General features: G+C 42.0%; 4 protein-coding genes across 4 annotated transcripts; 2 read left to right on the plus strand and 2 right to left on the minus strand.

The window, feature by feature from the left end:
- The first annotated feature begins 454 nt into the window (after positions 1 to 454).
- Positions 455 to 2,159, plus strand: LOC108889330 (E3 ubiquitin/ISG15 ligase TRIM25-like). The gene has a single exon (XM_018685724.2). The coding sequence runs from the start codon at positions 489 to 491 to the stop codon at positions 2,157 to 2,159; it is 1,671 nt and encodes a 556-aa protein (XP_018541240.2). The 5' UTR covers positions 455 to 488.
- A 2,053-nt stretch (positions 2,160 to 4,212) lies between these two features.
- On the plus strand, positions 4,213 to 5,904 carry LOC108889329 (tripartite motif-containing protein 16-like). Its single transcript, XM_018685723.1, has one exon. It carries the CDS (start codon positions 4,213 to 4,215, stop codon positions 5,902 to 5,904), a length of 1,692 nt encoding a protein of 563 aa, XP_018541239.1.
- Positions 5,905 to 8,324: 2,420 nt separating this feature from the next.
- LOC108889333 (lys-63-specific deubiquitinase BRCC36) lies at positions 8,325 to 9,510 on the minus strand. The gene has a single exon (XM_018685726.2). The coding sequence runs from the start codon at positions 9,398 to 9,400 to the stop codon at positions 8,618 to 8,620; it is 783 nt and encodes a 260-aa protein (XP_018541242.1). The 5' UTR covers positions 9,401 to 9,510; the 3' UTR covers positions 8,325 to 8,617.
- Positions 9,511 to 9,867: 357 nt separating this feature from the next.
- Positions 9,868 to 13,086, minus strand: LOC108889332 (tripartite motif-containing protein 16-like). Its single transcript, XM_018685725.2, is given in 2 exon segments — positions 9,868 to 12,554; positions 12,556 to 13,086. Coding segments are annotated over 2 exon segments (1,683 nt in total). The 5' UTR covers positions 12,586 to 13,086; the 3' UTR covers positions 9,868 to 10,901.
- Between the last annotated feature and the right edge of the window lie 5,163 nt (positions 13,087 to 18,249).

An 18,249-nucleotide genomic window follows, 5' to 3' on the forward strand; every position in this document is an offset into this window, starting at 1 on the left:
TTAAAGCTTTTCAGAGTCTGTCTTTCCCCAGACATCTTTTACTGTTTATTTTCACTTCTGCAATATAAGATTAGACTACTCTTTAGGACAGTGGACAGTAAGATTTTAAAACAAGCCTTTAAAACTTCCAGTCGTGACAACTATAATGTCTTCGTTGGTTTAAATGCTGCAACTCCAGTCGTAGCCTTCTCATAATGACTTTCTGTCCAGCTGGGCCTTTGGCAGAAGCTGCTTGTTCCTTATTTACCAGCTGAAAACTGTGCTGAAAAGGAAATAAAGGCTTGTTTGTATCGTTTTTCTCACATGGCCGAGGATGTGATACAAACAAGCTCCAGAGTAAACAGGCGTAAAAGGATTGTACACACACTTTTGAACCACTCCTCTTTCTGCAATGAAGCAAGACCTGATGAACCACTCTTCTTTTCCTTATCAGTGAAACAGATTGAGAGTCACAATTCATTTGACTTTTGCTTTTTCTCAGAGGTGAAATGGCGCAGCAAGGAGCTCAACTGGGCCAAGAAAAACTCTGCTGTTCGATCTGTCTGGATCTACTGAAGGATCCGGTGACTATTCCCTGTGGACACAACTACTGTATGGGTTGTATCAAAAGTCACTGGGATGAAGAGGATCGAAAGAAAATTTACAGCTGTCCTCAGTGCAGACAGACGTTCAGACCGAGGCCTGTCCTGGTGAAAAACACCATGTTGGCAGATTTAGTGGAGGAACTGAACAAGACTGGACTCCAAGCTGCTCCAGCTGATCACTGCTACGCCGGACCTGGAGATGTGGCCTGTGATTTCTGCACTGGGAGAAAGCGAAAGGCATCAAAGTCCTGTCTGCAGTGTCTGGTCTCTTATTGTGAGCAGCACCTCCAGCCTCACTATGAGGTTGCTCCGTTAAAGAAGCACAAGCTGCTAAAACCATCTGCAAATATTCAAGAGAACATTTGCTCTCGTCACAATGAAGAAATGAAGATTTTCTGCCTCACTGATCAACAGTGTATCTGTTATCTCTGCTCCTTGAATGAACATAAAGGCCACAACACAGTCTCTGCTGAGGCAGAAATGGCTGAGAGGCAGAAAGCATTTGGGGCAAACTGGCAGAAGATCCAGCAGAGAATCCAGGACAGAGAGAAAGATGTGAAGGAACTTCAGCAGGAGGTGGAGGCTATCAATCGCTCTGCTGATAAAGCTGTGAGGGACAGTGAGAAGATCTTCAATGAATTGGTCAATGTTATCAAGAAAAGAAGCTCTCGCGTGAAGCAGCAGATCAAATCTCGACAGAAAACTGAAGTCAGTCGAGTCAAAGAGCTTCAGAAGAAGCTGCAGCAGGAGATCACTGAGCTGAGGAAGAAAGATGATGAACTGGAGCAGCTCTCACAATCAGAGGACCATCGGAAGTTATTTCATAATTACCCCTCACTGTCAAATCTCACCGACTCTTCAGAGTCACACAGTATCAATATCCAACCTCTGAGGCACTTTGAGGATATGAAGACAGCTGTGTCAGAGGTCAGAGATAAACTGCAGGTCATTCTTAATGACCTACTGGTCAAAATCTCAATGACAGAGACTGAAGTTGACGTTTTACCACCACAACCAGAGCCCAAGACCAGGGCTGGATTCTTAAAATATTCACAACATCTCACACTGGATCTGAACACAGCAAACACAGAGGTGTTGATATCTGATGGAAACAGAAAAGCAACAAATATGGAAGTTTCTCAGCTTCATTCCAGTCACCCAGACCGATTCACTGATGCGTTTCAGGTCCTGAGTAAAGACAGTCTGACTGGACATTGTTACTGGGAGGTGGAGTGCAGTGGAGGAGGAGTTTCTGTCGCAGTCGCATACAAGGACATAAACAGAACAGGAGATGAAAGTGGATTTGGAAACAATGTCAAGTCTTGGGCTTTAGAGTTTACTGTCAATGGTAACTGTTACTCAAAACATAACAGTATCAGAACCTCCATCTCAGGTCCTCGGTCCTCCAGAGTAGGAGTGTACCTGGATCACAGAGCAGGTATTCTGTCCTTCTACAGCATCTCTAAAACCTTGACTCTCCTCCACAGAGTCCAGACCACATTCACTCAGCCTCTCTACGCTGGACTTGGGGTTCATTATTTTGGATCTACAGCTGAGTTGTGTGAGCTCGACTAGACAGAAACAGGACTAAAACAGATCACATGTCTGTCTTTAACCTGTATTGTTGATGTACGTGTTCAATGCGAGGAAATCACAGATGGAGAGAAACACCACCACAGCCATAGAAGAGAAGATAATTTTGTCTGTTTGCCTTCCCATAAAGGAGGGCACGTCTTGCCCTCCAGCTATGCCCCACTGCCCCTGTTTGCCCTCTGCCCACATACTGCAAGCAAGGACCTGAGCATCCGTCCAAATTGCTTAAAGAACAAAACTCACCCAGCAGACATGGAGCCATTTAACAGAGGCTAGAAAAAAGCACAGGTATTAAATTGTTAGAGGACTCTGCTCACTGATAGTGCATTCCTATGAATTATCATTATTCTTAAGATTAAAAGATACTTCTGCTTGTGAACTACTGGGTTTATTAAGCCAAGGGGCTTACATAATTCAAATTCAATGGTGGATGCTATCTACTGGTCTGTGGAGTGTGAAAACCTCCCACATAACTCTATATGGTGTCACCCTTAGCTGATTAATCATATATTAAAATGGATCTTGACAAAAAGAACAGGCACAAAATATAGGCCTGCTAAAAGTAGAGTAATGTGATCGCTTTCCTTGATTTGTGGTAGTTCCACATTCTTTTTGAGTCACAGATCACTGTATAGTCGTTTTAGTCATTCCCGTCCACTCCAAGACATTAGCTAAAATTGAGCTGGCAAACATAGACAAGAATAATTTTTAGATTTTAATCCAGTCAAAAAGGACATTGTATAAGGTAGAGAACCGACAGCAGCCAGATTCGCCCAATAAGATTTTCATTGTGCAGGAAAATGGGAGGAACCAACAGACCGAAGGCTCTATCTCACTTCACCACTGGAGACTTCTTGTCTGCTTCACATCAGTACATTTGTTCTGGCACTGTGGAGCATGGATTTGCCTATCAAATTTGATCTTGCAACCAGCAATGCCCCACAGATCCAGGTGGCAAGCCAGCAAGAGGAGTACCCTCTCTTGGAAACCTGTGCGGCAAATTGTGTGGATCCCCACAGCAGCTGGAGGTGTGTGAACTCAGTGGAGAACCATGCATAGACCTCCATATATACAAAAAATACAGAAATTGATTAGTTGAGTAGTATGAGTAGCTTAGCCTACTTGTTTTGCCCCCCCCTACCCTCCACCCGGAATGAATCCAGTGCCCTTGCCAAGACCCACGCATTCAAATGTTTTCCCGTTTTGGATAATGCAAAACAGTCACGTTGTCACGAGTAGCACATTTGGTACAGTGTAGCAAAAACAACACAGAATACAAGTTACATCATTCTGGGGTTGTAAAAGAAAAATAATCTGTTATTTCCTGTCCTGATACTGGAGCTGACCTGAAAACAAGTCCTGCACTGGAATAGATCCCACAGAGGAGGCCTGCAGGCAGATCTCTCCAAAATTAACCAACAAAATGAAAGAAAATTAAACATGGCTAAACACAGATAAGAACACTAATCAATGTAGATGACCAATATATGACTGTAAGCCAAGGGGCACCACTGGTGGCAAAACATAGACATGATGAAGAGGTGAATTATTCAACATGCTATATCAAGTCACCAAGTACATGGTTAAAGTACTTATTCTGTGTGCATTCCAAAAACTCTGTCAAAGCTGTTGTAGAATATGTAAAGCCATTATAACAAAATAAAATGGAACTCCACCACAGAAAGTTTGTAATGGATGCAGGTCTAATTGTCTAATATGTCTTTCCGGTACTGGAGAGAGTAATGACACACTGATATGACAAAGTGATCATAGGTACGTTGAACCAAATCATATAACACAGCTGCTCTGAATGGTACCAAATGCGAGAGAGAAATGAGTCGACACATTGACTTATAATATAATTTAAGCGTAATAAATACTTCCAATGTAAACATGTAAATAAGGTTTGAAGGTGGACCAACTCTTTCAAATCGTTCCTCTTCTGGAATGAAGCAAAACCTGAAACCACTCCCTGTTCCCTCTTTGTCAGCACTTTGATATACACAAACTATGTTCACTATCAGTGATAGGGGACATGGCGCAGCAAGAAGATCATCTTGACTGGGAAAAATTCAGCTGTTTAATCTGTCTGGATCTACTGAAGGATCCAGTGAGTATTCCCTGTGGGCACAGCTACTGTATGAACTGTATTGAAAGTCACTGGGATGAAGAGGATCAGAGAGTCCACAGCTGTCCTCAGTGCAGACAGATGTTCAGTCCGAGGCCTGTCCTGGTGAAAAACACCACGTTGGCAGATTTAGTGGAGGAACTGAAGAAGACTGGACTCCAAGCTGCTCCAGCTGATCACTGCTACGCCGGACCTGGAGATGTGGCCTGTGATTTCTGCACTGGGAGAAAGCGGAAAGCTCTGAAGTCCTGTCTGGAGTGTGTGGTCTCTTACTGTGAGCAGCACCTCCAGCCTCACTATGAGGTGGTTCAATTTAAGAAACACAAGCTAATTGAAGCTTCTGCAAATCTTCAGGAGAATGTTTGTTCTAATCACAATGAGGTGATGAAGATTTTCTGCCGCACTGATCAACAGTGTATCTGTTATCTCTGCTCCATGGATGAACATAAAGGCCACAACACAGTCTCTGCTGCAGCAGAAATGACAAAGAGGAAAAAAAAGCTCGGCCTGAATCGGCAAGAAATCCAACAGAGAATCCAGACCAGAGAAAATCATGTAAAGATGCTTCAGCAGGAGGTGGAGGCTATAAATCGCTCTGCAGATGAAGCAGAATCAAACACTGAGAAGTTGTTCACTGAGCTGGTTAACCTCATCAGGAAAGTATCCTCTGCTGTGAAGCGTAAGATCAGGTCCCAGCAGGAAATTGAAGTGAGTCGGGCCAAAAAGCTTAAAGAGACTTTGGAGCAGGAGCTTATTGAACTGAGGAAGGAACACACTGAGCTGGAGAAACTCTCACACACACAGGATCAAATCCAGTTTCTCCACAATTATGTCTCATTCTCTCTCAGCAAAGGTACCGCCTGTCCTTTACCTAACTTCAATACTCATCCTCTGAGCTATTTTGAGAATGTTTCAAAAGCTGTATCGGAGGCCAGAGGCAAACTAACAGGAACATCCACTGAGGAATGGAACAAGATCTCAATGACAGTAACTGAAGTGGATGTTTTGCTGCCTCAAGACCCAAAGACCAGAGCTGAACTTTCACAATATGCAGTTCAGAGGAATCAGCTCACACTGAATCCAAACACAGCAAACACACGACTGGTATTATCTGAAGAGAACAGAAAAGCCACATCAGTGAAAGACACACAGTCATATATTGGTCACCCAGAGAGATTCATGTACAACGCTCAGGTTCTGAGTAGACAACAGCTGACTGGACGTTGTTATTGGGAAGTACAGTGGAGTGGACTGGGAGTCTCAGTAGCAGTTGCATACAAGGACATTGCCAGAACAGGGGATGAAAGTGTATTTGGAGACAATGAGAAGTCCTGGGTATTGGAGTGCTGCTCCAATGGCAACTATAACTTCAAACACAAAGGCAATAAAAAAACCATACGAGGCCGTCAGTCCTTCAGAGTTGGAGTGTTCCTGGATCACAGAGCAGGTATTCTGTCTTTCTATGAAATATCTGAAACTGTCACTGTCCTCCACAGAGTCCAGACTACATTCACCCAACCACTCTATGCTGGACTTGGTGTTTATTATTTTGGATCTACAGCTGAGTTGTGTGAAGTTCAGAAAGACAACAAGAGTTAGAGGATTTTCCTCAGCAAACAACAGCTGTTTAGATAAATGGTTGACTCACTCTGTTAACTCTGTTGTGACAGCTCGTGTAATCTATTGTGTGGTGTATCTACTGTAGTTCTCTTTATTGTTCCATGTCTGCATTGTTGTAACATTTTCTGTTTCATCTGCTCCACTATTTGAGACTATTTGACACTATAAAAGCCCTTTTTTTGTGCTGTTTGTGTTTATTCTCTTCCTGTAACTTTATCATTTGGTTCAGAAAGGTGGTGTTAAGTTTTAATCATTATCTCGTTTCATTAAGAGTGAGACAGTTTTCCTCCACAGTGCTGACATACTTCTTTAACTTACTGTTTGTTGATATAAAGGGATTGTGTAAATGAAAAAATCAAAACTGATTCCTCAGTAGATGTTACTTAGTTCAGAAATAATCCCTTTATCACAGCCGAATAGTTGATTGCATGTTGATTTTCTTCCTGTGTTTTGTGCAGTAAAGATGTAATAGTTTCTGATAATCAATAGACCAGTGTTTGTTATTCCTCCTGACATACTGGTTTAACAGACCCACTGTGTGATGAAGTGCATCTGTTGATGGATATTCTAATATGTGAACATAGTCAATCAATAATGTTGATTTGTTTTCCAAAAATAAAACTGCAGTGAAAGTGAATGAAATGTGGTGATTGCTTGTTTCTTCTTAGTCTGTGGGTGTAGATAGTAAACAACAACAATATACACAAATAAACATTCATCCTTATGCAGATTTAAGTTGCTGTGGTTGTTTAATCCGTCCCCGCAAAGCTCTGCACAACTAATCAACACAGATGAAGACGAAACATGTCAGCAAGGTAAAACTATGATAAGGGCGACACCTGGTGGTAAAACACAGGCATGATTTATATATAAAAACTGTGTTTTATGGATGTATTTAAACATTACATATATAAAAATGTCACATAAATGCAGGATACTCTATAGTAAATAGATTCATAATGGATGCTAGATAAGCCCAATTAAATATTCCACATCATTCTAAACTCCCTGATGTTAATTCATATAGTCAAATGTTATTGGCCTGGCCTTTAGTAACATGATTGTGTTTAGATATCTGTATTTGGCAAGTATTTAATGGTTCTGCTTCATTATAAATGACTGAGACTAGCTACTGAGACGGAAATTTCTTAAGTGAAGGTGATGTCTGTGTATCTTTGGGTTCGTGTATAGTAACAAAATATGTTTTATTTTACAGCTGGAGGATGAGACAAGGCAGCAGAGCAGAAAAGACAAAGCATATAAACACATACTTTACATCTGATAACCTTCATGTACATTTTACAGTATCTACAGTAACACTTTCATCAGTCCAAAGGCACATTGTCCTTGTCACGTGTCCATCCAGAGGCTCAGCAGGTTCTGATTCAGAGAGGTTATAATGAGGGAGGATCTTCATGTGTTAAGTGTTTTTGTCCATTTACTTTAAAATACTTAATAATTTACACCATCAGAATTAAACCTGACAAATTAATGTACAATATGCACTCAAAGATGAGAACAGACCTACAAATTATACCTTAAAAAAAAACATGTCTCGTTTCCACACCGTTTTATTTTGTGTCCGTTATTCTGTATATTAAATGGAGCGCACCCCCTAGTGTTCAATGCGAGAAAATGCACGTCATTACGGATGGACAGAAACGCCGCCGCAGCCACGGAAGAGAAGCGAATTTAGTCTGGTTATCGTCGTCCAGTCTGAGGGAATATGGTGAGGTTGGTCTATCAGTTATGCGTAATATGTTTTGTGAAATATTTAACTTAAAAAACGTACGTATGCACTCTTAAATTACACAGCTAGCATGCTACCAAACGTTAGCTAAATAGGTTAGCTAGTTATGCTAACTTCCGGTGGCACCCTGTGCGTAATCTGCCGCTAAAGTTCAATTTTAAAGTACTAGAGGCAGATTTTTTGGATTATATGGCATTAAACTTTCCATTTATTGGACCTAGCAGGACCCAGCGCATCAACAAGTGTAGCTGGGATGACCCTACCTTTTTCTAGGTAGTGTATTTCATCAGCAATAACTGAGTATAAATCATTAATAGGGACAAAAATCTTTGGAATCTGTGCATTACTGAATGTGTGACAACATTATGACAGGATTCCTACAGAGACAGACCTTTTATTAAAGAGTAAGATCCTTTTCTGTTCAACCAGAAACATCCCTACCAGACTCCATTGACAAAAACAGTCATTTTAGCAAACAGAACAACTGCTGGAATACCACTGCCTCTATCTGTTAGTTTGTGTTATTGTGTGGTACTTTTATAAACCTTTGCCAAAATAAACACAAATATAATACTCAGTAATTCTTTAAATCAGGAACTACAACTGTTACAAATCTGACATTAGTTAACAGCTCAGGAGACTCCAGAACTGAAACAATTAACTGATTGGTTTATTACCAAAAAAGCAACTTTGACAACAGATTAATACATATATATATTTCCAAGCAACACTGTCAACATTGTTCTGGTTGCAGCCTCTCAAAAGTGAGGATGAACCTGTTGTAGATTATTGGACATGGAATCTTTTATAGACCAAACAATTGATCGAGGAAATAAAACTGTAAGGAAGCCCAAAACACCAAACCCACTGGGTCCAACAACAGATACAGGACTGACAGTGGTCTCTGGACTGTCCCCCTCCACCCTCCACGTCCTCCCGGGCTCACAGAGCAGCCAGCTCCTGCAGCAGCCTCTCCTTCTCCTGCTGCAGCTCCACGATGCTCTGCTTGTTCTGCTCCAGCCGGTCCTCCAGCCACTGCAGCAGCGGCCCGCTCACCGCCGACATCTGGCTGCACAGGTTCTTGGTGAACACCGAGCCGTTGTGGATCTTGGTGACGGGGTCCAGGTGCGCCAGGCTGTGGATCTTGCGGTACGTGTCCTGCTCCTCCTGGCACAGGATCCGCGGCAGCTCCACGGCCGACTCCAGGCACACCTTGCCGATGGCTTCGCGGGGCACGACGTGGATGGGGATCTCCACCCGCTCGTACTCGGAGCCCTTCTGCGCCTGCACGGACTGGAAGCAGGTGTACAGCACCCGGCCCGTCTTGGTGTTCTTATCCTCGATGAAGCAGGAGAAGATGAGGCCCACGAAGCACTGATCCAGCATCTGGTACATGGCCTGGGTCCGCACGTCTACGTGGGACGGCCACACGGTGATGTGCGGGTGGGAGTGGTACCAGCCCACCACCCGCATCGGCCTGCCCGTCATGTCCGCCAGCCTCTCCGCCTCCGTGGAGGCCGCTGACAGCTGCTCCGGGGAGATCTCCACCCGGTCCTTCCTCTTGTCCGAGCGGCGGAGGATGATGACGGAGTGGATGTGGACGATCCGGGTGATTTCCACCTCTCCGATGCACAAACCCATCACCTCCTCCTTCTCTGTGCTCAGGGCGTGATTCATGCACACCAGGAAGGCGTCTGACTCCAGGTGAACGGCGCTCACCGCCATAGTTTCTGTTAAATGTAGTTTTCTATCCGGGCGAAGGCGAGAAACATAAACACAAACAGAAGCAGCGGTTCACTTCCGCGTTCTGACGTGCCACACCAAAACATTCCGTCTTGGTGCAGCCGCTTCCTGCACCGACAAACGTTCCACTTACCTTCGGAGCGTAGTAAATATATTTTAAATTTTTTAAAAATTAAATAATTAATTGGATACATTTTAATTGAATTGCGAACGTCTGTGTTACTGTGTTTATATAGATTATTCACGTTTACCATGAGATTAACTCAGTAAAATAAGGTATTTTTAAATAAACAGTGATTCTATTTTAATAAAATGAATTAATACATCAATCAGGTAGAAACCATAAACTCATGATTTTCAGGTTGAGTTTGTTACAAAGTTCAATCTACAGTGAACATCACAGTCAAGGAAGCCAAACGGTCAATATAAAGTTTATTTGCAAAGTGATTTCTGTGATACAGCGATCACAAAAATTGTTACTGTAATTGAAAATGAAAGTGCAAATGTTCACATAAAATAAAGAAACACTATAAGGGTAGACAAATTTTTAAAAATCATACATACAAATGAATGTAGTAAGTGCAAACAGCCCTTTAGATACAAACTCTGCACCTGAAACTAATTGTTTTGTAATGTGCAGATAAAGAGTGAAATGAAGAAAAGACCGAGTGTGTCCCTAATGAACCCAATGAAACCAAACTGATATTATTATGTTAATTTAGAAAGTGATGTCTATCATAGTTTTACAAAATAATCACAAATCAGAGTGATATAAAAACCAAAATCATAAAAAAATGTCACTGTAATCAAAAATAAAAGTGCAAATGTTCACATAAAATAAAGAGACACAGTAAGAATAAACAGTTTTAAATGTTTGAAGCAATTTAAATCACTGAGCAACTGTAAAAAAATAATAAAAAGTGCCCTTCAAATATGAAGTTTGTACCTGAAACTAATAAAACATAGTAAAAAGAGAGTTTATTAGTGTGAAGAAAAACAAATCTGAACCTTCACTGATGGAGTAAGTTTTGTGAAGCTTGAAATAAACCACATGTGGACTCTGATTGTGTCTTGACTGACTGTAAATGCAACCATGTATTTACTGATGTTTTTTTCCCATAATCAAAACTGTATTTATAATGATATTAATCAGGATTCAGAGTCAAGTAAATCATTAAAAAAATAATAAAAACTAATTATGATTATTTCATTTAATGAGAAAACTTGTGATATTTTCTACTACGTAACATTACCCTGAGGTTTCCTGCAAAAGGAAGAGGAACAACTTTAATATCCAAACTCTGCAGAAATCCCCTGAATAACCTCAGGAGCCAAAACCACAACGTCTGTTAAAAGACGCATTCGTGTGGTTTTACGTTAAGTTAATGGTTATATGATTCTGGTAAATCATAAATCACATGGTCAGATCAAATTAAAAAGTAATTCCTGTAATTAAATTGCTGTAGAGTCACCTTTGCCTCTTTTACTTTTGTCGACTCAAGCTTACGAACTCAGCAGCAAATCCGTCACCGTACATACCAAAAACACCAAGTCCCTGATGGAGTGGCTGAGTGAATGTGGTCTGGACTCTGTGGAGGAGACTCATGGTTTCAGAGACGCTGTAGAAGGACAGAATACCTGCTCTGTGATCCAGGTACACTCCTATTTTGGAGGATTGAGGGCCTGAGATGAACGTAACAGTACTTTTATGTCTGAATTCATAACTGCTGTTGAAGCACTCCAAAGCCCAGGACTTGTCGTCATTTCCAAATCCACTTTCATATCCCGTTCTGCCGATGTCCTTGTACGTGACTGCGACCGAAACCTCACATCTGCTTCTCTCCACCTCCCAGTAGTGACGTCCGCTCAGAGCGTCGCTGCTCAGAACCTGAAACATGTCAGTGAATCTGTCTGGATGACTTGAATATGGTTGTTTTTCTCTCATCACTGTTGCTTTTCTGTTCCCATCGGATAGTAGCAGCTGCATGTTTGCAGTGTTTGGATCCAGTGTGATCTGTTGTGAATATTGTAAGAACTCCGCTCTGGTCTTGGGCTCTGGTTGAGGCAGTAAAACATCAACTTCAGCCTCTGTCAGCGAGATCTTGGTCCATACCTCGCTAAGGATGTCCTGTAGTTTATCCCTAACGTCCGACACAGCCGCCATCACATCCTCAAAGTACCTCAGAGGGCTGTTATTGACGCTGGGTGTGTTTGTAGATTCACTAAGACAAGCCAGTGAGGGGTAGCTGTGTAGAAACTTGGTGTGGTCCTCTGTGCGTGAAAGCTGCCCCAGCTCGGCGTCTCTCCTCCTCAGCTCGGTGATTTCCTGCTGCAGCTTCTCCTGAAGCTCTTTGACCCGGCCAACTTTGTTCTTCTGCCGGGATCTGATCCACTGCTTCACGTCAGAGCTTCTGTTCTTGATAAGACGGACCAGCTGAGCGAAGATCTTCTCCGTGCTCTTCGCAGCTTTATCAGCAGAGCGATTGATAGCCTCCAACTCCTGCTGAAGCTCCTTCACATCTTTCTCTCTGTCCTGGATTCTCTGCTGGATCTTTTGACGAGTCGTTCCCAGCTCTCCCTGCCTCTCAGTCCGTTCTGCTGAGGCTAAAACTGTGTTGTGGTGTTTATGTTCATCCACGGAGCAGAAATAACAGATACACTGCTGATCTGTGCGGCAGAAAATCTTCATCACCACACCGTGATGAGAGCAGACGTTCTCCTGAAGCTTCTTGGAGGGATCGACCAGTTTGTGTTTTTCAAAGGCAGGAGATTCATAGTGAGGCTGGAGGTGCTGCTCACAGTAAGAGACCAGACACTGCAGACAGGACTTCAGAGCTTTCAGTTTTCTCCCAGTGCAGAAATCACAGGCCACATCTCCAGGTCCGGCGTAGCAGTGATCAGCTGGAGCAGCTTGGAGTCCAGTCTTCTTCAGTTCCTCCACTAAATCTGCCAACATGGTGTTTTTCACCAGGACAGGCCTTGGACTGAACGTCTGTCTGCACTGAGGACAGCTGTGGACTCTCTGATCCTCTTCATCCCAGTGGCTGCTGATACAGTTCATACAGTAGTTGTGTCCACAGGGAATAGTCACTGGATCCTTCAGTAGATCCAGACAGATCGAACAGCAGAGTTTTTTTCCGGTCCATCAGATTTTGCTGCTGCGCCATATCAACTTAAACGGACAGTGGATGTGAAATAGTTTCACTTTCTCATACAAGATAAATCTGATCCAGCTCAGTTCCCTTTCCTCATGTTTGCTCGCTGATTTTCACTTTACAGCATGTTGATTATACCCATCTGTGCATGGGCAGATCTGCGAAAGAGGCGGGAAGCAGGAAACCTCTGGACTGAATGGGACTGGCTGCACTGGAGAGCAGGAAGAGGAGGGAGGGGCTGTTACACTCGGATCCATTCCAGGAAGAGGAGTGGTTTCAGCACGTGTTCACAGCTCCTGTTTACAACATGAAGTAACGGGTGTGAGGCATAAAACTGGATAAGATATGCTTACAGGAGACAACTAAAACTGACCCTGAAAAGTCACATTGTAGGTCCATATGTTGATCCAGTCTGCTCAGTCTTCACTATTAAACAGATATAATATTTTATATAAATCTGTAGCAGGGTCTGGGTTCTGAAACATCCAGTTTAAACCCTTTAGACTCATCATCCATAAATGTTTTTGCTTCAGTGAATCATTTACTCATTAGAGTGTATAGTACGCTGAATGATGTCAGTGGAAAACTCCATCCCACTTTGGTTTATTGCTTTATAAGCGCTATTTTCAACTGTTTATTTCCACTCTTGCAGCCTTACTTTGGTTGGGCTTCTTTGTCATATCTGTATTTCACCACCATGTGGCGCCCTTGGCTTATTTTTCATTCACAACCAGTTAGTTCATTGGTTGATTTTGGAGTTCAGTCTTTGCTTTTCTGTTATGTCTCCTGTTTGTTTTTAATTGTTAAATTATTATTTTAGGACAAAAGATAAGCTAACAGGCTAACCTTAGAGCTAAATTATCTTTGATTACCGTCACGTCGTCTCCCACTTATTTTCTGTTGTAGCTTTTGATTCATGCTGTTTTTTTTAGTATAAATGATAAATTTAGCAAACATTATTCAACAAACACGATTTTGGCTTGGTTTGACCATTAGCCTCAGCTTTAGCGCTAATTAGCAGATGTTAGCATGCTAACACACAAAAACTAGGATGGACTTGTAGCATTTTACTTGCTAGATATTGGCTTGTTAGCACTGTCATAGCATTTAGCTGATTTTATCATTTAGCGCAAAGCCCAGTTTGGACATGATGTGAGATTTAAAGGGCCAGTTCAACCAAATCCAAAGGCTGTGAAGGATAAGTGAAGGTAACACATGTTGTGATGTTGTGGCAGAAGTTTTAATCTCATTGTTTACAAAATGGCAGCTTGGAAGTTGTGATGTTTCTCCACTTTTCTGAACTCTCATCATCCACATTAACAGTTTTCCAGTTCTTCTTTTGTCCTGTACCTTTTTTTTTTTTTAAATTCAGATTTAAACGTGAGGCCCCGAACGTGACGGCCTCAGTGTTTCCTGACTAATTAGACCCGGAGAAACACGACATGCTGGACCTGCTCTCATGTCTCTATGGCAACAGGTAGTGGTGGTAAAACTTTGATCCTGAATGCAGCTTGACATCCCTGTGATCACACACACTCACACACAGACACACACACAGCACAGATCTGCACACACATCATCTACAGTTAGTATAAGCTCGCTAAAAAGATGAGTGTGTGTGTGTGTGTGTGTGTGTTCAGGAGTTGATGGAGCATTTGCTTTGGCATCTCACATGTTTGCAGAGGCGTGTGGTATCCATGACGACCACGACGCAGCCAATAAGATTTGATTGAGACATTAACTGTAGCCCAGTAAGTAGATATGACAAATTAAAAGTAGAAACACCTTATCGTATTTTTATTTTTACAGAAATGTTATGGCACTTCTCTTTATGCAGAAAATCAGTGGTATATTCCTAAAAAAAACAGAGGCAATTAAATGCAACCTGAGGACTTATCAGCTGTGCAGAAGGTGTACAGTAACTGCTGAGCAAATCAGTCAGTTACTGATGTATAAATAAGAATATAAGAGATCCTTCACAGACTGAAAACACCTGGTTTCTTCATCACATCCTGTCAAAATGGGTCTGAGGTTATTTCCTGTTACAGTGTTCACTAATATCGAGCTATAATGGAGATGAAGCTGTTTCTTAGCAACCTATATCCAGTGAAGGCGTCTTTAGAGATTTATCCTTGGATCATGTTGCACAAATTTGATTTTTTTAAATGAATCTTTTTGATATTATTATTATTTTTAGGGCTTCATTTCTGTGTAGACTTGCTGCATCCTTTGTGACAGCTGAGTTGGTATTTTTATTTTGTTAATGATGGTTTCTTTTTACTGTTGATAATTGTGCTGTGACATTTTTATTCTGTCATGTAAAATATTCTTCTTTCCACCTGTTGAACATTTAGGCCAAAGTGAATGAGGAAGTAAACTGCAGGCATTAGGACCCAGTGGGCTCACATCTTTCCTGACTAGATAAATGTGTAGCTGCCATACACATAACGATGCTGCCTTCAAATGCTGCAGGAATTATCAGCTATGCATTTTGTATGTGTGGCTGCTTCAACACTTCAAACGTGAATTCTACATAATTAGTCAGTAGTTTAGATTGGAATACTTTTGTACTCGTTATCTCTGGATTAAAACTTTCTACATGAATAAATTAAAAGTAGTAGAAATATGAGATTTTAACTGACAATAAAGACCAGTGATAGAATTTAAAATATGTTAAGAATTAGAGGATTTTTATTTTTTAATATAAATTTAGTCATAATTAAGATGAAAATTCTGACGAAATCTATTGAAATTATCAGATGAACTTATAAACGATCGATAAAAGATCTGTGTTAAAGATTATTAACATAATATATAACATAATAATTTTTTTTTAAATATCATGGACAGTTATTGTCAATATGACCTTAACCTTAAACATCAGTAGAAATAAAATGCACAGTAATTCAGAGACAGTGTTAATTTAAAACATAATATAATAAAACACTTTACAGTGACATTTTACTGCACAATGAGAACTTTTACTTTATACTTAAAGTAAATTTTGCTGGTAATACTTACATACTTTTACTTAAGTAAGGTTTTTAATGCAGGACTTTTACTTGTAGTGGAGTATTTTCACACTGTGGTATCAGTACTTTTACTCAAGTGTCTGTCTGTGTCTTCCATCACTGCAGTAAGAATTCCGAGTCTCCGAGGTGTCCCCTGAACGCAGCAGAAGCGTCAAACCTCCACCCCTCGAGGAAGCCCAGCGACATCCATCAGACTCGTTGGACTCTCAGAGGTAAAAGCTCGAGTCCTCCTCAGTCTACGGGACCAGCATCAAGCACTCCGCCGGGGCCGTCGCACCGAGCTCCGGGCAGGTCTGGTGCTCTCTGCGCGGATTCTCCTCTCGATCCGGACCGTGGGAGAGATGCGACGTCTCGGAGGAGGAGGAGGAGACGAACTGGCCAGGCAGCAGCAACAGCAGCAGCAGCAGACACCTGAGAGGAGGATCTGAGTTTGTTTCTGTAACATCAAAGAGAGGTAAGTACCAAAGAGGAAAGTAAGAAATCTTTCCCTGAGCGTCCCGGAGCAGGTTCGGGTCGCGTCTGATCCAGATTGGATGTTTTGGGTTTCTTGTTTATTGGTGCGTTTCCGTGTTTCCAGCATCGGTACAAGGCAGGCGGGTATGAGTCATAGCCCCGGCGCAGGGCTGCTGGAGGAGCTGCTGAGGAGCAAAGTGTCTGCAGCCTCCAAAAGCCACAGTCCTTTTATCAGCCGCCGCTTCATGCAAAGCGCTGCAGCTTCGTGCCGTTTAGGCAAATGATTGCGCACTGATGGAGAGTTTGTAGTCGGGGTCTGCGTGGGTGTGCGTGCACGTGTGTGAAAATGACATGATACTTCACCTGCTGAGACTTCAGGTTGCAGTGCATGAGCCTGGTTTGGCCCTGGAGTCTTGAGAATACAGAGATATTTTAGACCAGTTTGGTGTGGTAGATCTTGACTGGTCTGCACCGAGCCCTGGCCCCAACACCTTTGGGATGAACTGGAGCCATACCCTGTCACCTAACACCGGCGTTGGACCTCACTGATGCTCTTGTGGCTGCAGCCAGGTTCAGAAATCAGAAGGAAAGACTGAAACCAGAAGAGTGGAGGCTGTTAGAAAAGCAGTATTCTCAATCAGCTTCTTACTACAATTGATAGGTTCCTGCTTGAAAACACAATTTTGTTGGGAATTCTGTTGGACTCCGAGCAGTTAAGTGGTTTTCATGTGCAGAAAACAAAGACTATCAATCTCTTGATTGGCAATCCAACACTGAACTGACACAGCCGAACAGTGTAAATTACCCATGATTCCCATCTTCTGGAGCAAGAAGTGCTGTTGCTGTAACAAACGCACCAAACTCCATTCAGAATTCTTGATATTTTCAAATGTCTTCAGTGCTAGAAGTGAAGGCAACTGGACTTCAAATAATAATAATAATAATAAGACCTTCAATACCTGGGACTCCTGAACCAGTATTTAGAACTGAGGAAGCCTTTCAGATGAGAGGTGAAACATCTTCAAGAAACCTTAAAGAAGTCCCGCTGCTTTCAACTGTAGCACTTAAGACTACCATGACCTGGATGACTGAGAACCTTTGTAGACATATGATATTTTCAAAGTTTCCTGGCTGGATATCAGAGATGAAGGCTGGTTTTTCTAAGTCTTTTTAGCTGACCTCCAGTTCAGCATGACTCTTGAACTTGCTGGACCTGATTCCAGCTGTTAAAGCCACTGATGATCACTCAGTTAGCACGACATTGTACCAGTTTTACAGAAGTTACATAGAACAAGAACAGGTGTTTGCGGTGCAGCTTGCTGTTAGCACAGCTAGCATAGTTAAGCTCTGTGATTGGATGTCTTTGGACAGAAATGCTTCTTGGAAGTTGTAGAGTTGAGCTCTGTTTAATTTTTTATCTCCACAGCTTTTACCTTTGACTTTTATCAAAGAACCATATGTTTTCTAACACTTTGGCTTCAACCATTAGAGTTGCACACTTGTACACTTTTAAATGCGATTGAAATCTTTACATCTATATAAGATCTTTCAGCTTTTATAACAAATCGAATAGTCCTACCAAGACTCGTCTGAACTCGTCAGCGTTCAGCCAGGTGTTTCCCTGATTGAAAAGGTAATATTTCAGATACACAGACGTGAGAAGCTCCCCTGCCACCGTGACAATAATGAGTATCTCTCTCCGTCCCATAGGCAGACTCGCAGCATTTGTCGACTCCTAAATCAGTTTGTAAACAAAGATGGAAGGAGCAGGGTTAATTAGAGGAAGCAGCCTTTATTGGTTTGGTAATGCAGTCGGCGTCCCCGGAGCTGCTGGCAGCTTTATTGTTTCATGTCTCCAGTATCATTCCAAGTTGATTCCTCGCTGATGGACCCATAATGGAAATTACAGATCACATTTGGCTTGTGGGGTTGTTATCAGCTCGTATTATTACACACTGAAGGCCTCGGATTCCTCAAAGTCGCTTTTCATTTGTTAAAATTTCATGAAAAGATAAATTAATCAACAAAAACAAAACAAAAGCAAGAGAAATTGCAGTTGCTGCACATGCACATTGATTAGTTTTCGACTCTTGTGTCCAGGGCACCCTCCAGCAGGTCCATCTGATGCTGCATTCAAGTCCTGTCAGATTTAAATATGAGCTTCTGACATGGAAGAACTGTTCACATCAGC

Source organism: Lates calcarifer, unplaced genomic scaffold (genome assembly GCF_001640805.2).
Source record: "Lates calcarifer isolate ASB-BC8 unplaced genomic scaffold, TLL_Latcal_v3 _unitig_1525_quiver_1281, whole genome shotgun sequence".
NCBI lineage: Eukaryota > Metazoa > Chordata > Actinopteri > Centropomidae > Lates > Lates calcarifer.